Source organism: Neoarius graeffei, chromosome 12 (genome assembly GCF_027579695.1).
Source record: "Neoarius graeffei isolate fNeoGra1 chromosome 12, fNeoGra1.pri, whole genome shotgun sequence".
Taxonomy (NCBI): domain Eukaryota; kingdom Metazoa; phylum Chordata; class Actinopteri; order Siluriformes; family Ariidae; genus Neoarius; species Neoarius graeffei.
This window is the reverse complement of record NC_083580.1, coordinates 72607014-72632392: the sequence shown is the minus strand read 5'-3', so window position 1 is coordinate 72632392 and position 25379 is coordinate 72607014. Positions and strand designations below refer to the sequence as shown.

At 42.8% G+C, this 25379-nt stretch overlaps 1 protein-coding gene across 1 annotated transcript; it reads left to right on the top strand.

Annotated features, from left to right (window-relative positions):
• The first annotated feature begins 4058 nt into the window (after positions 1-4058).
• Positions 4059-24891, top strand: LOC132895603 (small ribosomal subunit protein RACK1). The gene is made up of 8 exons (XM_060936368.1): positions 4059-4284; positions 4681-4852; positions 10670-10817; positions 13393-13488; positions 13783-13893; positions 13969-14109; positions 24439-24549; positions 24754-24891. The coding sequence occupies exons 1-8, from the start codon at positions 4176-4178 to the stop codon at positions 24817-24819; spliced, it is 954 nt and encodes a 317-aa protein (XP_060792351.1). The 5' UTR covers positions 4059-4175; the 3' UTR covers positions 24820-24891.
• The last annotated feature ends 488 nt before the right edge of the window (positions 24892-25379 follow it).

Here is a 25379-nt window from a genome sequence, read left to right as displayed (position 1 = left end):
AATGGTGATTCCGAATAAAAATGGAATAAAAATGAAATATGAACCTCATGTGACCTGAATATTTCAATTAGATTTATAAGAAGAAGAAATCTTTATTTGTCACATGCACACTTCAAGCATAGTGAGATTCATCCTCTGCATTTAACTTATCTGAAGCAGTGAACACATGCACAAACACCCAGAGCAGTGGGCAGCCATACTACAGCGCCCAGGGAGCAGTCAGGTACCTTGCTCAAGGACACTTCAGCCCAAGGCACCCCACGTTAACCTAACTGCATGTCTTTGGGGGAAACCAGAGCACCCAGAGGAAACCCACGCAGACACAGGGAGAACATGCAAACTCCACACAGAAAGGCCCTCACCAGCTGCTGGGCTCGAACCCAGAACCTTCTTGCTGTGAAGCGATAGTGCTAACCACTACACCACTGAACGTGATGAGACTATAAAACAGTCTGTGTGTGTTTAGAAAATGGTTTTCTTTTTCAACTGAATTCTAGATTAGATTAGATTAGATTAGATTAGATTAGATTAGATTAGATTAGATAGAACTTTATTGATCCCTTTGGGCGGGTTCCCTCAGGGAAATTAAAATTCCAGCAGCATCATTATAGAATAAACAGAGAATAGAAAATAGAGAAAAACTTCTCGATAAATTAAATTACATTTTCACATATAAAAAAAGAATAAGATCTTCTTCTGGCTGCTCCCGATTAGGGGTCACCACAGCAGATCTCTCATCTCCATTGCTCCCTGTCTTCCGCATCCTTCTCTACCACACCTGCCACTTTCATTTCCTCTCGCACCACATCCATGTATCTCCTCTTTGGCCTTCCTCATTTTCGTTTGCCTGGCAGCTCCATCCTCAACATTCTCCTTCCCACATGCTCGGCATCTCTTTTCAGGATGTGCCCGTACCATCTCAGTCTCATCTGTCTTAGCTTAATTCCCAAGCTCTCTACATGTGCTTGGGAATTAAGCTCAGAAAAGAAAGAAGAAAGCACAACTTTATTCATCACTCACTTGTGAAATTTCCTCTCTGCATTTAACCCATCTGAAGCAGTGAACACACACACGTGAGCAATGAGCACACACACACACCCAGAGCAGTGGGCAGCCATGCTAACAGCGCCCAGGGAGCAGTTGGGAGTTAGGTGCCTCGCTCAAGGGCACCTCAGCCCAAGGCCGTCCCATATTAACTTAACCTGCATGTCTTTGGACTGTCGGGGAAACCGGAGCACCCAGAGGAAACCCACGCAGACACGGGGAGAACATGCAAACTCCACACAGAAAGGCCCTCGCCACCGCTGGGCTCGAACCCAGAACCTTCTTGCTGTGAGACTGAGATGGTACGTTAGAGAAGGATACGGAAGACAGGGAGCAATGGAGACGAAAGATCCGCTGTGGCGACCTCTAATCGGGAGCAGCCAGAAGAAGATCTTACTCTTTTGTATATGTAAAGTTTTTATTTAATTTAACATGTGGAATAAAAAAAGAATAAGATATGGGGTGAATTCAAGGACCTGGGGTCAACTGTGCAGGAAAATGGGGGCTGCGATAGTGAGGTGAGAAAGAGAGTGCAGGCAGGGTGGAGCAGTTGGAGAAGGATTTCGGGAGTCATTTATGATCGGAAAGTCCCAGCAAAAGTGAAAGGTAAGATGTATAAGAGAGTAGTGAGACCAGCTGTGATGTACGGATTGGAGACTGTGCCCTTAATGAAGAGACAGGAGGCAAAGTTGGAGGTGGCGGAGTTGAGGATGTTAAGGTTTGCAATGGGAGGTTGGACAGGATAAGGAACGAGCACATCAGAGGGACAGCACATGTAGAGAGCTTGGTAATTAAGCTAAGAGAGATGAGACTGAGATGGTATGGGCACATCCTGAGAAGAGATGCAGAGCATGTCGGAAGGAGAATGTTGAGGATGGAGCTGCCAGGCAAACGAAAATGAGGAAGGCCAAAGACGAGATACATGGATGTGGTGAGAGAGGACATGAAAGTGGTAAAGAAGGATGCAGAAGACAGAAGCAATGGAGATGAAAGATCCGCTGTGGCGACCCCTAATTGGGAGCAGCCAAAAGAAGAAGAAGATATGGGGGGTAAAAAGCCAGCAGGAGAGGTATTGCATATTGTCCAGTATTGCTTATTGTCAGGCAATACTGGACAATGTGTAATACCTCTCTTGCTAGCACATTTATATTAGATATGATAGACTATGGTGGTGTAGTGGTTAGCGCTGTCGCCTCACAGCAAGATGGTCCAGGTTTGAGCCCCATGGCTGGCGAGGGCCTTTCTGTGTGGAGTTTGCATGGTGTCTGTGTGGGTTTCCTCTGGTTTCTCCCACAGTCCAAAGACATGCAGGTTAGGGTGCATCAGTTGCCCCCTAAAAATGAAAAGTTCCTCTGATCATGATGCATTTTTGTTTTTATGTTCCTTTTGGTAAGAAAACGCACTGGGTGAAATCTCATCATCTCTAGCCGCTTTATCCTGTTCTACAGGGTCGCAGGCAAGCTGGAGCCTATCCCAGCTGACTACGGGCGAAAGGCGGGGTACACCCTGGACAAGTCGCCAGGTCATCACAGGGCTGACACATATGCCGCTTTTCCACTACCAACGCGGCTGAGTTGGGCTGAGCCGTGCGGTGCTGAGTTGGGCTGAGTCGAGCTGAGTGCGGCTGTTGGAGTTGCATTTCGACTACAACCGCGCTGAACCGTGCTGGCTGGAAGTGGGTGGACACATTGGGTGGAGTTAGCGAAAGTGGGTGGACGTCACGTGATGTCGTTAGGCGGCGCAAACAGTGACATCAGTGACCTTTTAAGCAGTAGTCTCACGACCCGGATAGTAAACAATAAACATGGAGGACATGGAGTCGTTAGTGTTGCTGGTCTTGGTGCTGTGGCTTGTTGTCACCGACAACGGCAACAGATACTGGCAAGAGCGTATAGATGAGGCGAGGCGCATAAGGCTTCAGAAATTCTCGTAATTCGTAATTATTATTCTTCCGGGTTTACGGTGTTTACAGATCCCAGCGTGCTCGCGGGGCGTGTGTGGGCATGTGAGGACACTCCTCCTCACCAATCAGTGCACAGGGGAGTGTCTCCTCACGCCCCTAGCCTCACTCAGCTCGGTTTGGCTCGCTTCAGCCCTACTCCAAAACCGTGCGAGTTTTGGGTGCTAAGCAGGGCTGAAGCGAGCTGAGTCGTGCTGCTCTGAGATAGTCGAAACGTGAGCCGTGTCGGGCTGAAGCGAGCTGAAAAAGGGTAGTGGAAAAGGGCCAATAGACACCCATTCACACTCACCAGTTAACCTAACCTGCATGTCTTTGGGGGAAACCCACACAGACACCATGCAAACTCCACACAGAAAGGCCCTCACCGGCCACGGTGCTTGAACCCGGACCTTCTTGCTGTGAGGCGACAGCGCTAACCACTACACCACTGTGCCGCCCTATTGGGTGAAATATTTTGACAAAATTCAAAAGTTTAATGGCGGCACCAGGAGCTCAAAGTTATGGAAAAAGCTGCTATTTTATGACTTTTATGACAAAATTTCGATCACTTTTCATGAGGCACCTTATAGAGTATACCAAATATCTTAGATACACATTTTTAGTACATATTCTAAATATATTATCAAGCACAGTTTGAGTTTTAGCTGTTCATTGAATCATTGTTCAACTACTTTTAAACAATACAAATGTATTATGAATCACATTAATGCTTCTCAATCCCTCGCAAAGGTTCTTAACATGATCTCTGGCTCACAAGAAATCAATAAATGGAGTCCAACATTGTGATTCAAACCTTACGCGAAAACATCAAATAAGCGTTTTTTGGCAAAAAAAAAAAAAGAACCTCATGGTGCCACCATTAGACTTTTGAATATGGACAAAATATTTTACAGGATGTCTTTATTGGTGAAAAGGAACACCCAAACAAAAACGCATCAGGTTTTATGAAAGTGAGGGCAACTGATGCACCCTAATAAAAGCATAAAAGCATATGAGATAATAGACTACAAATCCCAGCATGCACCAGAACGAACCCGCGTGCTGAAGGTTTACTTCCGGGTGTTGGACGGTCCTTTTCCGGTGCCTAAAAAACTGAGGAGTTTGGCTAGCTTAGCCCTCCGATTCAATCTAAAGCCATCGACCCTGAAAGGAGTGATAGAAGTTTGCCAAAATGACCGAGCAGATGACTCTGAGAGGGACCCTGAAGGGCCACAGTGGTTGGGTGACCCAAATCGCCACGACTCCTCAGTTTCCCGACATGATTCTGTCCGCGTCCAGAGGTGAGGGTCTGCGCCATTACTGTGCTCTGTGTGCCGGCTCGGCTATGTGGCACAGCTCAGTGTTCTGATCAGTAACTTCACAAATAGCCATAAAAACACAAGCCTTAGGCCCTGTGAGTGATTAAATTATTATTATTACAAGAAAACGTGTCTTGTTTTGTTTTTTTTTAAATCTAATGAATGATATTAATCATGTCAGACTTGCAGCATTCCTTAAAATTATTCAAACTAACCTTATTTTACAACAAGACATTCCTGTACAGTCACAGTCCTCTCTCTCTCTCTCTCTCTCATTCATTCATTCTTCCACTTCCATGTGACTGCAGTGTAAAAATGCTTTACGGTTATAACAATAACACTTCCAAAGGCAGATGTTTTTCACTTTTTATCCTGCAGACAAGACCATCATCATGTGGAAGCTGACGCGTGACGAGACCAATTACGGCGTCCCTCAGCGCGCTCTGCGTGGCCACTCGCACTTCGTCAGCGATGTGGTCATCTCTTCAGACGGCCAGTTTGCTCTGTCCGGGTCATGGGACTCCACTCTTCGTCTCTGGGATCTCACCACGTGAGTCTGACCGAGGAAACGATCGAAACAAAAAAAATCGTCCAGCTTACCGTACATTCATCCCTGACTTAACAGCTCATCTCTAGTTATTTCACCCCAGATGTAGTCAAGACGTAGCCTGGGAAATCCCATGCTGCTTTGCACAATTGTTCCGATCTGAAAAGACAGCATGGAAACTATGGTCTAAAGCAGGGGTCTTCAATCCTATCCACAAAGGGCCAGTGTGGCTGCAGGCTTTCATTCCAACCAAGCAGGAGCTACACCTGATTTCACTTGTTTAATCATTTCACCCTCGTCTCCAGTCAACAATCAAGTGAGCCTCCAATTTGGCTGTAATGAAAGCCTGCAGCTACACCGGCCCTTTGCAGATAGGATTGAAGACCCCTGGTCTAAAGGCTCACCTGAGTTAGGGAGCCAATCAGAGAGTGGGGAGGGGTGGAAAGACGGTGACGCGTACTACTTGACAAACGGAAGCTTGTAGTTTATTTGGGACTGTTTACGGATCACATTTAACATGGCGGCGAGCGTTACGAACCAAACTTTCGATCAAGCTTTAGACACTGTTCTGAATAGTTTAGAGCGAAAGTTTGTTTTAAAAAAAGAACAGCGTTTGGCGTTACAGTCTTTCGTTGACACGAAGACAGATGCCTTTGCCTTGCTCCCGACAGGGTTTGGTAAAAGTCTCATTTGCCAACTAGCCCCCTTAGTGGCTAAGCAGTAATCGTTCGGTGCCATTGTTTTCCTATTTTTGTTTTGCCTTCTCTTTCTCTTTCCTTCTCTTCTTCGTCGCTCTAACTACGTCACCGGGTACAACTGCCATGATTGGCCATGGGCTACGTATACGCCAAATGATAGACATTCGCAACGTCCAATAAACGGCCGTTGACAATCGTAAACCACACCTCCCCTACGAGAAATTCAATAGGCGGATTCCAGACCATATTTCACTTGTGATATGGTCTGGTGTTAACCAGACTAGTCAAGGCGTGTTTGGTGACTATAACGTGAAAGTTGCACAAGGCCGTCTGTCTACAGCAGAAAAAAAAATAATAAAATAACAAAGCGAGTCTGGAACCAGATTCGTGACGTTACCTGCGGAAGCGCGAGCAGGCTGTGTGACCTTTGTACGGTTTCAGTGCACAGCCTGTGTAGACCAAGCGCTCCCATTTCTCTCTCATTGTCCGGTCTTTTGGGAAACGATGAGTACTAATCCCATCAAGATTGGTGTTGCGACACCCTCCTACGATACATCTGTTAACCATTTTAATAATTACGTGATAACGTTGGAAGAAATTTGCAGAAAACCACCAGGTCGTTTTCTCATAAACAAACCAGCGCTGATGTAGGATTCAGAAGGAGGCGTCCCGCACGCGACGTCACAAAAATCAATGTTTGCTGGGAAATCCAAATGCCAAGTTTTTTCAGAGGCGGACCAATTCGCCTCAAATGGCTTGATTTCAACTGAATTTTTCTGGTATTGCGCAAAATGTGACAGATATTTGAGCAAAGTTTAATATAAAATAGGAGAATTACATTGATCTTGCTCCTGAATTTACCTGTGATATGCACTTTAACGTAAAGGAATCTGACCCTGTGTCTGACATCGCTCACTCGTTCACTACTCACTATATACAGGACTATATAGTGAGCTCATTAGTAAAATGGTGGGGGGGGGGACGCTTTCGGACACTACTCCGTCTCGCTGGTATTTACTTCATTACTGTCTCATAATTAAAACGTGCCAGATCAGTCAGCTGTTGGGTTTTCAAAATAATAAATACATGCCTGCTTATTTTGTCATAAATCCATATTATATTGAGCATATTTCTCACATTAATCAATACAAAGTACCTGCGTTTTTCTTTTTTTTTTAAATCAAGTCTGAATACTTTTTCTTCTTTCCTGCTGCCTTTTATTAAATCAAATTTTAGACTTTTGATTTGATTTTCAGCGCAACCGCAATGCATGATGGGATACTGTATATTGCTTGGTTAGTGACCATCGGTTGGTTGTACACTACTTTTCGTAGGATGCTTTGAGTGCACTATATAGGGTGCAATAATCCTCACTATGCATTCGGACAGCGCTACAAAATGGCGTCCTCACTATATCGTGCCCTATATGTGTCAGAAAACAGAATCCAGGGACACATGTCTGCCCGGGGGCATTTTGAGTTATTGACAGATTCAGAAAGTACAGTTTCTAAGCTTTCCAATGATGCCTTCCATGTGGAGATCTGACAATATTTGAAGAATGTGTGGCCTTTTGAAAGTGTATACTTCTTAAAACAGAAAAGGGAGAAAATCGCCCTCAAAGTTTTCCATCTCAGCTACTCTGGGTGTAGGGCGGGCACATAATGGTGCTCATTTGCATGATATTAAGGAAAGCCCTACCCCCTACTAGCTAGCACGATGCTACTTTCATGTAAACAAAGATCACCACGTCAATTTTCCTTCCATGCCCAAAACAATTATGAAGTACAAAAATAAGTCCTAAAGTATACTTTAACGTTTTGTGGTTGAAAAATTACTCACACCGTAAGGAAGAAAGATAGCACGATGATGACGCAACTAACACAACACTAGTTTCATGTAAAGCCTCGGTCACAACCGGCCGTACGGTACGTGCTCCTACGGCCGGTCTACACGCAAGAAACGCACGGAGAGCACGCATGAAACGCACGAGGGCGCGCGTGTGATGTGCTGATTTTCGAGCCGCAGACCGGCCGCAGAGGTTCTTTGTCATGTCAAACAAACTCTATGGGCGCTTACGTTTTTTCAGGTTGCAAGACAAACTTACGGCCAACGCGCGTCTTTCTCCGTGAACAAAAAAAAAAACGCAGCGATTTGGGAAACGCCAAAAATCGCACAGCCAAAAAATCGTACGTCCGGTTGTGACCTAGGCTTAACCAAACCACAACACTCTCCGTTACATGCAAAAATAACCACACAGCCTTAGATTAATAAACTCACCCCATCAGAAAGAGAAACGGCGCCTTGCACACACCAATGCCTCCGATGGAATGTAATCCTAGAACGGTCCGTGTATCATCCGATCATTCAAGTATTCCATTCAATCTGGAAAACGAGGTTGCGTTTTTTTTTGCTAGAAATGGTGATCTCCGATGTAAATACCGAGTGTCTGTTTGCTTCGCGGTGTTTCAGCTCCTCTGCGCTCTGTTTAGTAACTCATTCCATAGTGAAATCACACGCCTGTATGCAGTCAAGTAGCCATGCGCTCAGCCCGTATCATACAGCTGATTCGCGAAAAAAAAACAAAAGACTCATCATGTGAATGGCCCATATGGTAATTTACCCACACCCCCCAGCAGGCTACAGTCCTGACAAAAACGAGACAATTTGCAACAAAAAATGTATGCTTTTCCAACAAAACAATCTATTATCCGAAATACTGATTGCATTCTTCAAGATCTCAACTTGCACATAATGGAAAAAAACAAAAATCACAAGTTTCGAAAAAAAAATGCTTCTTTTGCGATTATCCCGGATTCGTTTCGGCCGACATGTGTCCCTGGATTTGGTGAGGGGTCACATATAGGGAGTAGGGAGCGATTTCAGACACAGGGTTAGTGCCCAGTTTTGTATCTTCAGGCATAAATTATTACTCACTTGCCTGAGAGCGCATTATTTGGTTTGGTAGGACTATTTAAAATGAACAGGGGTGGGTTTCCCAAAAGCATCGTCGTTAAATGGTAGAGCAAGCATCACAATGAACACACACTCTCCTAGTTAAGATGCTCTTAGCGTTAAGAGGCTTCTGGGAAACCCACCCCAGTTTCGTTAAATTGAGTAAGGTTGCATCCCAATATGTATATTTCCGTACTATTAGCACACAAAAAGCAGTATGTAGGGTGGCCAAATACTCAGGAGGCGTTTAATAGTCATCAGAGGGTTCCTGGATGATGTACTACGTTAAGGCACACTATGATACGGTGCGGGCAACTCTGCCGCTCTGGTGTGGGCCTCGTAGCCCATCTGTGTTTCTGTGCATCCGAATGAAGCGGTTGTCATCGCTAGCGATGGACAGCCAATGACGACACGACGGTATCCCATAATTCAGCTGAAGCCTCAGAATAAACAAAGAAGAAGAATTCTCCCAGAAAAAATGGGGAAAAAAACATGGCGGTCTGAAGCAAAGCAGATTTTTGCAGCCGTGTACAAATGTATCAGGAATTGTTGAAAGGCTTGTCATTGCAGAAATATACATATGATATTTACCAGCTGGAAGGTCCGTATGGTGAAATACCGTGACCGAAGTCTTGAAAGTACTGAGCGAGGCCCTCTGAGCCGAGGTCAGTATTCAAGGCCGAGGTCATGGTATTTCACCATACGGACTGACCTTAAGCTGGTAAATAATATATTTATTTTTTCTTTACCAAATTCTAACAGAAAACGAGAGCGCCCGAAAGGGAAAACCGAGCCGAGCCGCCATTTTGAATCCTCATTCACGGCTGTAATGCAAACGGCTTCCTCCTCGGTATACAAGTGCACTTCGATGGCAGGAAAAAAACTACATTTTGCGGCCTATGTAGTCCCCTATTTATACAAAATCGAGTCATTCAGGATTCAGCCATGTTTTTGCTCGGCATTAGCAACAGTTAGAGGTTTTTAGCTTTCTCCTGAAATGTTTTCTTTTATTTCTTCTTCCTCAGGGTAGTAAAACTCGCTTTCGCTGTGAACAGTCGTTATCGCTATCCATGCTGTAAAATTAATGCTATTCTCCTGAGAAATGTGGAAATAAATGTTGACAAAAATTGCTACTATGTTTGTTGTTGTGAGCAAGCGAGTCGCCAGAGGTCCGTAACCGGGGTCCGTAGATACGGACCCGCTCGCCAGCCAATCAGAGCGCAGGATTTGGACCGTGAAAAAAAAATATATATAAAATTTTTTACATTTTGTGGTATGCATAAAGGATGTTACACGGTTGCGCAAAGATGTGAAGTTTATCTCCGAGTGGTGAAAATATTTTCAACACAAAATGATGAATTTCATATCTTCGCACCACCATGTAATGCCCTTTATATTATATGGACACCTCCCCCCCAAAAAAAAAAATAATAATAATAATAATAATACACAAGTTAATCAAATGAATTTTCATTTTGAACCAGTTTGACATTTTGACAACATACGTCCAGTCAGTAGGAAAACACTGAGTGACATCATCGGATTGAAATATCAGGAAATACGTCACTCAGATCCGTGATGTACGTAGTTTGTATGAAATATGGGAATTTTTCAACATGAGAAGATAAACTTTAATTTTTCTTTCTTATAATGACGCATTGAAAAACAAAGTACCCAAATTTATCAAAACAATTCATCAATTTCTTCACGAGTGACTTGGAGAGATTTATGTCATGGTTTTGGTTCTCCATGTCCCGGCTGGAGCTTGTATGAACAATACAAGTGGCGTATTTCCCAGTAAAAGACTCGTGTCTGTGTAATATATGGGTATACGACATCTGTGAACATTCAGGTCCTTAGTGCTTGCTCATATACTCGTAGAATGTATTTCAGTTACGGTCGGGCAGTAGGTATTTAACTGTCGTTAGTACATGCTGAGAATTCGGATGCAGCCTCAGTCTGTAATGATGTGAAGCAGGTGCATGATTTATGTTTGTACAGTGCTTAACAGGTGGCTTCCAGTGCATCATTTGGAGTAAATTTTTATTGTTGCTTGAAGTCAGTGGTGGCGTTGGCTGGGGTGATGGCACCGGTATATCATTTCCTAAGCTTTGATCAGTTAGTGACTTAGGATGTGTTCCTGTTTTCACTCCTGTAACCCTTTTCCTAGGGGAACCACAACCCGCCGTTTTGTTGGACACATGAAGGATGTGTTGAGTGTTGCCTTCTCTGCTGATAACCGCCAGATTGTGTCTGGCTCCCGGGACAAGACCATCAAGCTGTGGAACACTCTTGGTGTCTGCAAATACACCATCCAGGTGAGACTCAGTCAGGTGTATTATAACCTGTAAAATGTGAATAATTAGACCAGAGGTGTCCAGAATTTACTGCAAATTTTCATTATTGTCTTTGACACTTGGGCAGTAGGGTGCATCGGTTGCCCCCTAAAAATGAAAAGTTCCTCCAATCGTGATGCATTTTTGTTTTTATGTTCCTTTTGGTAAGAAAACGCACTGGGTGAAATATTTTGACAAAATTCAAAAGTTTAATGGCGGCACCAGGAGCTCAAAGTTATGGAAAAAGCTGCTATTTTGTGACTTTTATGACAAAATTTCGATCACTTTTCATGAGGCACCTCATAGAGTATACCAAATATCTTAGATACACATTTTTAGTACATATTCTAAATATATTATCAAGCACAGTTTGAGTTTTAGCTGCTCATTGAATCATTGTTCAACTACTTTTAAACAATACAAATGTATTATGAATCCCATTAATGCTTCTCAATCCCTTGCAAAGGTTCTTAACATGATCTCTGGCTCACAAGACATCAATAAACGGAGTCCAACATTGTGATTCAAACCTTACGCGAAAACATAAAATAAGCGTTTTTTGGCAAAAAAAAAAAATGAACCTCATGGTGCCACCATTAGACTTTTGAATATGGTCAAAAAATTTTACAGGATGTCTTTATTGGTGAAAAGGAACACCCAAACAAAAATGCATCAGATTTTATGAAAGTCAAGTCAAGTTTATTTGTATAGCGCTTTTAACAATCAACATTGTCGCAAAGCGGCTTTACAGAATTTTAACGACTTAAAACATGAGCTAATTTTATCCCTAATCTATCCGAGGGCAACTGATGCACCCTCTTGGGCAGACCTGCCAACCACATTTTGTGTAACAGCTCTGCTTATTGATATTGTGGAGTATGCCGGTACTCTGAGTTACCACCGTTATAAAAACAGCAGATGAGCCAACCAACACGAATCTGGAATGTGACCATAGTATAGACCCTTTTCAGTCACGTGACCTTCGTAAACGCGACTGCCATTTTGGACATGTAGTGGACTTCGGCTCGAATCGGTTTGAATGCGAGGAAGGCGACAAACATAAAAGAAAAAGGAGCGAGATGCAGAAAACTGTATTTACTAGTTTACTGTAATTATGATCTGGCAGCCATTTACACCGGATCCAGTGTAAATAGCTGCCGGAGCCAACGTCCGAGCTTGCCGGAGCGCGCTCCGGCCGGCCGCGAGCTAGCGCGCTCCGGAACCTCGGACGTTGGCTCCGGCAGCTATTTACACTGGATCCGGTGTAAATAGCTGCCAGATCATAATTACAGTAAACTAGAATGGAATGTTAACAGCAATGTAATGCCTTTTCTGGCTAATTTTATTCGTCTTACCTCCAACAAAGTGGTCACTACACAAGCGTTGGTATGCCGCTATCCATCTTCTCCGTCGGTCAACATCTACCGGGATCCGATAAAATGATAACCCTTGCCTTGTTTGTTGATGGTTACTACATCCAGGTGCACAACAATATAGTGGCATGATGGAAGTCTTGCTGAAAATAAACACTTTCTTTGCTGCCGTTCCTCAGTGTTGGCTGTGGTAAACTACTGGTAGTACATGTCCAAAATGGCGGCCGCGTTTGTCATGACGTCACGTGAAAAGGGTCCATAGGTGTTTTCTGATATTAGCTGACACGTCCTTTCAGACAGTGTTGTAGTCGAGTCACTAAACCTCGAGTCCGAGTCCAGTCTCGACTCCCCAGTGTTCGAGTCCAAGTCAAAATTTCGAGTTGAGTCCAAGAACAAAACTCCCAACCGCACCATTTGACGGTGGCTGTTTTAGCACCATTAACATCAGTCTGTTCCTGAACATGACGTATGAACAGGTGAATGTGCTTCTCTTTGTCAGGGAGTGTGAAATATTCTGTCAGAGATGGTTGGGAGACGGATGTAAGTGCAGAAGGTGTGTTTATTAATACAAGTGAAGACGGTAAACAGTCCAGAACAGCAGGTGAAACGGACGATAGGTCGAGCGAGGCACAAGCAGGCTATCGTAGACTCGGCAGAATCAAAGACGAGAAACAGGAAATCGGGGATCAGGAAACCGAACAAGGAAATAAGGCTCGATAATGTGTCAGCAACTCAACTCAATACTTCGTGAAGTTGGTGTGTTTTCACAGTTTTTATATAGGCATGCTGATTGCGCCTTAATCCTGTACAGGTGCGAGTTGTTTACGGTGCACGCGAAAGTCTGCTTGGCGTGCGCGCTGTCCGGAGCGCGCCCAAGAGTCTGTCAAGGCGCGCAGGTGTGACACTCTTACATGAAATTAGTACAAAAATTAACGTAGCTATAAATATCTTATGCCCAATTATTATGGCATGTTATAAAAAATAAAGAAAAAATCCGAGTCCTCGTCTCCAATTTACAAGTCCGAATGCAGTTAATGCACGAGTCTGGGTCATCAAGCCTGCTTTAAGCCCCACCCACTTCCACTATTTTGCACTAATAATATTCTGGTTAGTTATTAGGTGTACACTGTTATGGAGTAGACAAGAAGTGCCAATTGTTCAGAGCTCAGTGTGTGTGTTTATAGGATGAAGGTCACACTGAGTGGGTATCCTGCGTGCGCTTCTCACCCAACAGCAGCAATCCCATCATTGTCTCCTGCGGCTGGGACAAGCTGGTCAAGGTGAGCTCGTGTTTATGGTAACTTTGATCATCTATTTTTTATGAAGGGTCGTTGTTGAACCTTTATTACACTGTTGGTCTTTCTCATTCATGTGTGCTCATGAGTTCTCCAACAAACCGCTGGTCATTTTTTAGTTTCATTCTGATTCGTGGTCCCAGATCAGGACTGGAAAATGATTGACACTGGTGCAGCCCTTGTCGAGTCTGAAAAAGGACAACATATAAAATCTCTTAGAAATTGCATTTAAATGTCAGTGTATTCCTGGTGTCTTATTCCCCCCCTCTTGGTCCTTAGGTGTGGAATCTGGCCAACTGCAAGCTGAAGACCAACCACATTGGTCACACTGGCTTCCTGAACACGGTCACCGTCTCCCCTGATGGGTCCCTTTGTGCTTCTGGTGGAAAGGTAACGCCGCTGTTAGGTGACACTGATTCGTACTAATACGCCTTTGCGCTGATCGTTTGTGTCCTTGTCGTGTAGGACGGGCAGGCCATGCTGTGGGATCTGAATGAAGGCAAGCACCTGTACACTCTGGATGGTGGCGACATCATCAACGCTCTCTGCTTCAGCCCAAACAGATACTGGCTCTGCGCAGCCACCGGGCCCTCCATCAAGATCTGGGTATTGCTACTGTTCTGCTTCATTTTCACTTAATAGTGGTTCTGAGAATTTAATACGAAGCACTTGGCGTTTTCCTCATGCTGAGTTTCCCAAACTTGGTGCTTGGAGTAGTGTAGAGTGCTGATGTATCGCCGGAAGAGGCTAACACGAACGTATATGGACAGTTATTTTTAATTAACCTGAAACATAGCCTGCGCCAGATGTTTATGGTATGTAGGCTTTTTTTTTTCTAATTAAAACATCTTAAACTGAAGTTAAATCAGACAGCAGTTATGCACATTGGGTGAAAAATTACCTTCACACACACATGGGTTTTACAGGTTCTGAACAGTGTAATCATGAGCAACAGAATGATGAAAGAAAGCACTAGCCCAGGAGTAATAGAGTTATACCCGTAACAAATTAGTAACAAGCTAAAAATTTCAGAATATGTTCAGAATACCTTTAGGAATAACATACTAAAAGTCCCCGGAAATCCCCCTTGTGCTCTCTGAGAAATTCAAGATGGCGTCCAAAATGGCCGCCAAATGGAGATCTGCCCATATCTCAGGCCCAAAACAAAATATTAATGCAATTAAAAGGTCAGAATATATGTTTTGTAGGGTAGGAGAGTAAATTCCGACATGTGTGTATTAATTACATTGTGTATTAACTAGGGCTGTAACGATACACCCAACTCACGATTCGATTCGTATCGCAATTTTTGACCCACGATTCGATACGCCCACGATTTTTTTTTTTAAATGTTTTTTTTAAAAGTAGTAAATTTGACTTATTAACATTTACTTACTTACATTAACTATTTAATAACAAATAATTCAGACCACTGCAGAGAATGAGTAATATGTATGCAAAAATGAACAAATGTATATCCAAAGATTGTTTTATTTCTCAAAATAATATTGTTGAGCCGGAAGCTCTGTTTTTTTCGGTTCTGAAAAAGTCATTTTTCCAAATCGTGTAAATCCGTTAAGATTTTTTTTGGGGGGGATGGCTCTCTCACTGTCTCACTCTCATAGGGCCAATGATTTTCTGTGATCGCGGAAAACAGATGGAAATTACGGAATTTTTATGGCGAAACATTGCTCGCGTGTCAAAATGTAACTGCCGCAGAAGGCTTCCGCCCCAGCAGACATGCCTTCAGTGTTGCCAGATATTGCTAACGTTTTCCACCCCAAAATATGTTCAAAACCAGCCAAAAAGCACCTAAACCTGCCCAATCTGGCAACACTGCATGCCTTTCCGGTCAAGTGATTGTGATTGGCTTGTGGCACACCTAGCCAGCCAATGAGCTGCTTGTTTACAGATTCGCTCCCCACGTCGCAACCAGAATGGCGACCGCTTAAAAGAAATGAATGCTCTGCCAGTGGCGAGTGTGGACGTTGTGTGACTCGCAGAAGATTGTCGCAGGTCGGCGAAAAAATGACTTACTAATAGATATAAAAAAATAAAAGTAATTTAAGTAAGTTTAAAATGTAATTTAAATAAAAAGTAAAGTATTCGTAAATTGAAGTTTGGAAGCGCCTCTGTTTTTGGGCTGAGGAGAAGTTTGAAAGGGTGTACCGCGATTCTGCCTTCTTGTATCGCGATACGGATCATGGCTCTGCGTATCTCGATTTCGATACGCATATCGTTACAGCCCTAGTATTAACATTATATAATAACAATATACACATTATTATAACAGTATATTTGTGTATAGTGTGGATCCATTGGTTACTCGTTCACTCCGTATCATCCTATTCTGTTCACAAAACAACAAACACAATTACTAGGGGTTGGAGCACTTATTTTCATTAATATTAATTAAAGTAAATTGGTGGTGTAAAATGAAAAATGGCATGTTAAAAGGTCATGCTGAGTTTAGTCATTTTTTTGTCCGAACACACTGGCATTGCTAGTAGTAAAGACTGGCGCTAGAAACTCAAAGATTAATTTTTTTCCACCCTTAAACAAGCTTGAATAAATTCCCTACTTCATTGATGGTACAACAAAGGTCCAAGCATTACAACTGAGGCACTGAGAAGTGTTTAAGTCTACTCATTGTTTATAAGCAAGAGCTTTTATTGAGGCAGACCTTTTTGTCATGAAAGTCGCCGGAATGTTGAAGAAGTGTACTGAAACAGCTTGCCGTTGTAGTTTTAGAAGATAGAGTTCTCAAATTTAATTTCCCTTTAAGATTTTATCAAAGCTTAAAGATGCACTAAATATTAAGGAAATTGATGCCTAATTGTTGTCTTACATTATGTTCATGTATGTAGGTAGCCTGCTAAGCTAATCTGTCAATCATGTCAACCATCAAATTCCATGTAATTTCCACATTAATGACCTTGTAATCTTGGTTAATTTTAATTTTAACAGTGTGACAATGGTGAATTTGCATTGCTTGTATGAGAGAACCTATAATTTAACATTTTAATTGCATTTATATTACGTTTTATCCCTGAGATATTGAAAAATCTCCAATCGGCGGCCATTTTGGACGCCATCTTGAATTTCTCAGAGAGCACAAGGTGGATTCCTGGGGACTTTTAGTATGTTATTCCTAAGGGTATTCTGAACATATTCTGAAAAATTCAGCTTGTTACTAATTTGTTCCGGGTTGGACTCAATTTTGAGCTAATGCTCTTGGGCTACACGTCTGGGAAGAGACCTCTGTCTGGGTAGACTGGAGATCGAAACAGCATGAACATGTGCAAATTTAATCAGCGTAGCATGATGGATAACACCACAGGAGAAAGTTCACGACCAGGGAAGAAGCCCTGGACCAGCAGAAATGGCTGGAGAAGAACGTCTGCTAAATGCCTGTAATGTAACGTAACAAGGTTCCACAGTTCCAGATTGAGGGCCTGACTAATGAGCAATCCGAGCGCTTCACTTGTCCTCGTGCTCTTGGCTTGATTTGTGAAGAAAATTAGCTGATGAGCTGGATCAGGTGTGTTTAGTGTTCAAATCGGTGTGTCCTAAGAGCTGGAGACGAGTCTGCAGAGTAGCACATCCTTGACCGCACGTGAAGACTTTAGAGATCATGCTATCGATTGAGTTGCATTTTAATGCAACAGAACAATCTTGCAGGCTTCGCTGAAGTAGTACAGGACAGACAGTCAGGAATTTAAAACTTTATAGTGAATTGATTTGTGAACGTATATTCGATATTGAATAATAAGTGAATTGCTAAGTGATAGTTAATTATTAATCAATTAATACCTGAAAGTTATGTAAGGGTTTTAGTTTCTCGTAGCATTTACTTATTTGTTCTTTTTTTTCCCCTCAGTTCAGTGTTTCTTGTAAGTTATTTTATTTTACAAGCACATAACCCATCGTAACAGTTTAGTAGTTATTTTTGATTAAACTAGTTTGTTGACGTTTGTAAATACGCATTCCCCGATAATGGACCGTAGATCCGAAAGCTCAGAATAAAACTTCAGAAATTTATGTGGAAGACATGTTTTTATTGATCTAATGATTCCTACATACATACAAACGTTGGAAATGAGTTAATTGTTGTGACAGTTCCATGAAAAACCTCAAGTAGCCGACAAGACACAGAAATGTTGGAGTTTTTAATATTAATTGGATTTCCGTGGGGCATTAAAAGTCATTAAGTGTATTATGCAAAAATTAAGGTGTTAAATGGTGTTTAAAAAACATTAAATTTGATTTCCAGTAGCATTAAAAATTCTTTCGGTAGTTTTCAAGAAAAATATTCTTTTTTTTTTTTTTTTTACTTAGTTTTTATTTCAATTTCATTTAAAATCATATATCTCATCTCATTATCTCAAGCCGCTTTATCCTTCTACAGGGTCGCAGGCAAGCTAGAGCCTATCTCAGCTGACTACGGGCGAAAGGCGGGGTACACCCTGGACAAGTCGCCAGGTCATCACAGGGCTGACACATAGACACAGACAACCATTCACACTCACATTCACACCTACGGTCAATTTAGAGTCACCAGTTAACCTAACCTGCATGTCTTTGGACTGTGGGGGAAACCGGAGCACCCGGAGGAAACCCACGCGGACACGGGGAGAACATGCAAACTCCGCACAGAAAGGCCCTCGCTGGCCACGGGGCTCGAACCCAGGACCTTCTTGCTGTGAGGCGACAGCGCTAACCACTACACCACCGTGCCGCCCTAAAATCATATATACAAAATCATATTCATCATAACTGCTGTTTTTTCAAGTTCTTCAATACACATGGTAACAACTATGATGCAACAAGGGAGACGGAGACTATAATGCCAGAAAGAAAAATATAAAACAAAATAGAATAAAAAATAAGATTAATAATACAGATTGGATTCATATTGTATGGGTTCCACACTATAACAGTATACCCATGGTAGGGATCCACCTTCTAGTGAATGTCTTTTTGAAGTCTCGGGGAATGTGTTATTTGTTCCATTTGATATATTTCCTTTATTTTTTCTGTCCACATATTGTATGTTGGAGGGTCAGGCTTCAACCACCTTACTGTAATGCATTTAATTGCTGTTGCTAGCAGTATCTGGAAAAGATGTTTTTTGGCTCTTCCTTCGATGCCTCTTGATAATAGACCTAGTAGAGCCACCATCGGGTCCATTGTAATATTTCCACCAAATACTTTATTAAGCGTTTCAAACACTTCCTCCCAGAACGTTTTCAGTTTCGGGTATAGACCCTTTTCACTCGCGTGACCTTCGTAAACGCGACCGCCATTTTGGACATGAAGAAATAACGGTTTATGGCACAGACCCTTTCGGTTCTTGCTCATCTAGCTGCTACAATGACTGCTTAGACTGCAACAATAATACCTAACACGCGTTTAAGTATCCGTCGTAAAGACGTGAAACTCGTCGAGTGACGAGTGTGTTCATTGATAAGCTAACACAATCTAAAAGTAGACATACCATCACACTGCCCTGGCGCTGTGTACAGTTTACCTTCTATGGTTTGTGCACTCACTATTTGCCATTACTTTCTCCAACCCAGTGTTCGAACTATGGCGATATTTTCGGGGGGTCCCTTTTTTTCCCTGGGGGGGGGGGGGGGGGGGGGGTGCTTGCCTCGTCTCAGAGCGCGGATCTCCAAACACATGAGAAGCCTATCTTACGCACATATCACGTGGACTCCACACCTCCACACACGCATCGCGTCTGAAGTCATATGGTAACTCATCAGGGGAAATCGTGTCCGCATTGGCATGTTCAAAAAACAACCTCGCGTCAACAATGATACCACACGCAAGAAAAAAAAAACAGTCGGGCTACTCAAGACATCTGATCCACAGCAGCACCAAAGCATCACTGGAAATCATGTCAACAACCAATCTTCCATTTCAACACGCGTCAACAAACAAATGGCACCACAAACATGAACGAATCGGTCAGGCTACCGATTCCAAACCCACAGCAGACGAATAATTAAATGCATCTTACCTTAAAGCAGAATCGACCACAAAGGAAGTCTGTTGGCACACTTCCTTTCTACTAGTTTGTGTCCCCAACCTGGCAGCAGCAGTCGTTGTCATATCGGTTTATTTTATCTTTGATGTAAACACGACACTTCGGATATGCAAATGCTTCCCGTTACACACGATTGCTATGTCAATAAACATCATTTTGCCACTATTTTAGAGACCATCCATCTTCTCCGTCGGTCAGCATCTGTCGGGATCCGATAAAATGATAAATCTTGCCTTGTGTGTTGATGGTTACTACATCCAGGTGCACAACAATATAATGGCATGATGGAAGTCTTGCTGAAAGTAAAAACTTTCTTTGATGGCTATATTCCTTTCGATGCGTCGCCGTCATTCCTCGTTGTTGGCTGTGGTAGACTACTGGTAGTTCATGTCCAAAATGGTGACCGCGTTTGTCGTGACGTCACGTGAAAAGGGTCCATAACCAAAGTGTGTGGATCTGATTGCCAATGTGTGGGCCACAGTTTCTCCAGCATTTATTTGAGCGTGTAGTGCTAAATTTAGCCATAATTTCAGGTGTCCGAAAGAACCTCACGATTACCTTCCATTTAAATTCCCTCCATACGTTCGAATAAAAATATATTTATTTTGAGTACATAGGGTATATTCCGTGCAGAATTGCCGTAACGCCGAATGTAGCGGGCTGGACCAGGAGGAGGAAAACTTGGAGCAGAGAAGAAATCGGGGGAAATGCAAATTCCTGCAAAAGTGGCTGGAAAATGAAGAATTCAGGACATGGTTGCAGCCTGTTGGTGGTCAAAATGGAGAAGGATTTTGCAGTGTTTTGTTTAAAAAAAAAAAGGTACAATGGGTGTCAACACCGTTAAATCTCTCATGCAGTCCGATAGCCACAAATCAGCTGTAAAAGGCAGGCAGCAGTTAACTGTGTCTAGTTACTTTTCCATGACCAGCAAAGTAACATCTTCAGCAACTACTCCGACCACCACAAACAACACAACTGCTGCTGTAATGACCACCACTTCCAGCAGAGCCGCTACCGTCGGAAAATTGAGCGACCTTCGAGCATCATTTGGATCGAATGCGACGCTGCAGGCGGAAGTGCTCTGGTGCCTGAACACTGCTGTGTGGCACTACTCGTACGCATCCAACGAAGGTGTTTCTCAGATGTTCCAGGCGATGTTTCCGACTTCAGAAATGGCCAAATCTTTCACCTGTGGAAAGGACAAAACCAGCTACGTTTTAAAGTTTGGACTTGCCCCACACTTCAAAAATGAACTGATTTCTGCAGTTAGCAATACAGGACCATTTGTACTGATGTTTGATGAAAGTTTCAACCAGTCAGCAAAAAAACAACCAACTAGACGTCCACGTTCGATTTTGAGAGGCTGGTCGATGATTGATTACAAAATCTAATACTTGAAGGAAGAGATGCAAGGACAAATGCAGTGAATTGAAAAATGTCTAGTCAAAGTTGGAATCAAAAATTACACATTCTGTGTAATTTATGTAGCGCTTGATTTTTATGCCTCCGCCACCGTAAGGTGCAGGAGGCATTATGTTTTCGGGTTGTCCGTGCGGCTGTGCCGCAACCTTGTGAACGCGATATCTCAAAGGCTAATGAAAGGAATTTCACCAAACTTTCACCATTTGTGCGCTTGGGGACAAACATGAACTGATTAGATTTTGAGATCAAAAGGTCTAAGGTCAAGGTCACTGTGAGGTCAAGTGTCTGTCCGAAAGCCTTCTGAACACAATATCTCCAAGGCTGATACAAGTAATTTCACCAGGTCAAGATTACTGTGAGGTCAAATGTCCATCCCCAAATCACAACTTCAATAAGGCGTGTAGTCTACCAGGCGGAGGCATCCCCATCGACGCTGTTGGCGTCGAGTTCTATCTAGTTGCATATACTACGCTTCAGACTTTTAAATTTTTCAATTCAGTTTTATTTGTATAGCGCCAAATTGTAAAATACATTTAGCTCAAGGCACTTTACAACAAATTAGGAGTTTCCAGAGGGTTCCCCCCCCCCTCTTTACTATACATGTATATCCGTGGATTGTCATGGGTTGTTGATGGCATTAAAAAGCATTAAATTAGATTTGCTGATTTCTGCGGAAACCCTGATTAAAAACCCAAGCCTGCTTGCTCTCACTCCCTTTCCATATAATAATAATAATAATAATATATGTTTTAGGAGCGTTATCTAAGCTCAATGCTCTTACAAGTTTATAGAACTAAAAATTTAATAAACGGAACAAATACACACAATTTAATGCAAGAACTGATTAAAATAAGTCTTAAGTTTTAGATTTAAACACGTTAATATTCTCAGCATTGCTGACATGGAAAGGCAGAGAGTTCCACAGTTTTGGAGCACAGATGGAAAAAGCTCTGTCACCATAGCTTACAGTGTTTTACTTTAGGTATGGCTAATAGGTTCTGGTTAGAGGATCTGAGAGTGCGAGCAGGCTTGTAGGGATGGAGTAGGCTAGAAATGTAATCAGGATGCATGTTGTTTAGTGCCTTGTAAGTCAATAGCAAAACTTTGAGTTGATTTCAAAATTTAATTGGAAGCCAGTGGAGTTTTTGCAAGACAGGTGTGATATGATCAGATTTCTTTGATTTTGAAACAAGCCAAGCAGCAGTTGCTGGAATTTAGAGAGATCAGAGTCTGGAAGACCAAATTGAATGCTATTGCAGAAGTCTAGGCAGGATGTAACGAAGGCATGTACTAGCTTCTCACAATCATCCTTGTTTAAATATTTGCGTATTCGGCCAAGGTTTCATATCGCAAAAGATGCAGATTCGCAGATATTATTGATATGTGAGTGCATCCTTAAGTGGCTATCCAAAGCAATGCCTCGATCGCGGGCGACAGGGACTGGTACAATAGCAGTGTCACTAATAGAAATACTAGGTATTGGGGGCGTCGTGGCTCAGGTGGATAAGGCACCATACCATAAATCCGGGGACCCGGGTTCGATTCCAACCCGAGGTCATTTCCCGATCCCTCCCCGTCTCTCTCCCGCTCATTTCCTGTCTACACTGTCCTATCTAATAAAGGTGGAAAAAGCCCAAAAAAATAATCTTAAAAAAAAATTAAAAAAAAAAAGAAATACTAGGTATAAGCTCACACTGTTTAAACCTAGACGAGAGATGGACAATCTCAGTCTTGCTAGTGTTACATACCAGTTTGTTTGCAGTGCACCAGATAAGTATATCCTTAACACGGAGCTCTAGTTTTGCTATTTCGGCAAAACAGTTCCTAGCTGAATCAATGGTGACGCATAGTTGTGTATCATCTGCATACGTCATACAGTCAGTGCCATGCGCCCTAATCGGAGCTTCCAGAGGCGCAAAATAAAGAGCGAACAGAAGTGGTCCAAGAACTGAACCCTGGGGCACACCATACTGCAAGGTCTTACTAGAAGAGACGGCATTTCTGATCACAACTAACTGTTCTTTGTTAGTCAGGTACGATTGAAACCTCTTGGTCAGTAATCCCATATCGATTCTGTAATCTTTGTAAAAGGAGGGTGTGGTCAATGGTATCGAACGTGGCAGATAGGTCAAGTAGTACTAAGACTACGTATGGTGTCATAAGGTTTCATAAACGCTCCTGTAATATGCACAGTCTGTATAACTCAGATTTTCAACTTATCAAAAATACTTTCAGCCCTGTTTCTTAAATAGGTACAACAAAACCACTGCAGTGACGATTTTCACACTTTGACTAATGACGTATACAGAGTGCTATAATTACTGTTTGCTTGCATCATTATTTTCTTTACCATCCCTTTATCAGGCTACATCCACACGACAACGGCAACGAGATGTTATTTAAAAATATATCGTGTCCAAATGGGCAACGATCAGTAAAATATCAGGTCCATATGGCAACGCAACGCTTGCTGAAAACGATGCAATACACATGCCACACCTCTAGGGGCGCTGTAAGACGGTCCCTTCGGAGACACCAGAACAATAGAAGAAGTAAGGACGCATGCGCATACACTATTATGCGCGAGACTTCATATTAGCCACAAAGTCAGAAAAATCTGTTCGTAAAATTACATTATAATGACCAAATACAATGAAAAGTATTTTTCCAGTCTCACCTGTGAAAGGTAATCCCATGTGATCTCGTTTGGACAGTAAACCTGTTAGTACAGTTAAACGCAGCACATGAATGAGGCATCTTTATTCTCCGCTTTGACCTATCCAATATGGCGGCGAGGATGATGTATGATTCTACGCGGAAGGCGGCGTCTTTAATAGTCCGGAATAAATTGAATGCTACACGTTGATGGATTAATTTGTTGTTCTACGCCCTTTTTGAGGAATGTATTGTAGGACTTAAACCAACATCTGAAGAGGTGAGATCGCTCCTTTTTTTCCCCTATTTTTGCTGGCGGGATTGACTCTGCCCTAGGGGCTATTTTCTCTCTCTCTCTCACTTTGCACCATTACACAATAAATATTCACAGTGAAAATATTTTGTAAGCGCGTTTCATGAACCAAGTTATAGGATTTGTTGACAACTTGCATCGAGTTCGTTACACTTCTACCCAGCGTGAAGCACTCACAGTCATGTGGTTGTGACGTCATCGTAAACAAATCCGTTCTACTCATCCAGACGACTTCGCAACAGCAACGTTGCCAGATCTTTCCACTCTGGAACCCGTTCTCAAAAAGATTGCGTTTTGGGCACCCAAAACGCCGGTGCCGTGTGGACGCCAGGCCTAAACGATAAGCAGTTGTATCGGAGTCACCTGAATCCATTGCCGTGTGGACAGGGCCTCAGTCTATACTCCATGAGCTCAGCTGTTGTCATTACCAACTCTGTTCATCAGCGTCTCTCTCCCTTTCTGAGCTGTGTTGGTGTTGCTGCTTTCTCTGCAGGATCTGGAGGGTAAAATCATTGTTGATGAGCTGAGGCAGGAGGTGATCAGCACCAGCAGCAAGGCCGAGCCGCCGCAGTGCACTTCCCTGGCCTGGTCTGCTGATGGACAGGTAAGAAAGTAGACTCTGCTTCAGGTTTGTCGTGTGTGTGTGTGTGAGAGAGAGTGAGTGTGTGAGTGTGCACGCGCGTGTTTGTGTAAGACATTCTTGTCTTTTCAGTCAATGGGTTGTTAGATGTGACATGTAAATGCAGCAGCCGGGTGAGCTCCTGAGCACCTGTATTAAGCATAATGTTTCATATTTGTTCTTTCTCAGACTCTGTTTGCTGGCTACACTGACAACCTCATCAGAGTGTGGCAGGTTACCATTGGAACCCGATAGACACCTTAATTCCAAGAACAAAATGCTAAGAATGGAACTTGGATAAAAACAAATAAAGTAATAAAAATCGGATGTTTTTGGTATTTTTTATTTTTATTTTTTAGTGTTTTTTCTTCTGTTGTCTTGGTAATGTCTAATGTTATATGGTTAAAGTTAACGTCATCTTGTCTGTACTTGACTGATTACACACTCTGTCTCTAGTCCCTTGGCGCTGTTTGTATTGATCGTTTATCTGCTAGGGTTTCAGGCTGAGGGTTTCTGTGACGTGAAATTTATCACTCTTTAATGGAAGTGAGTTACAAATGTATCTACTTGCATACTGTTTCTGGAATCTGGAAGCTCGTATGCAGAAGGGGGCGGATAGCACTCTCTTTCGAGTGCGTTACTCAGCCCCGTGAAGCAGCAAGAGCCACAGTTTGAAAGGTTATGGTCGGCTGGCTTCACATGTCTCGGAGGAAGCACATGAGAGCCTTCACTCCCTGGGGGTGGTATGATGGAGGAGGAATTCTGGAGAAAATCGTGGGGTCGGGGGATACAGGTTGCAGTGACAAGGTAAAAAT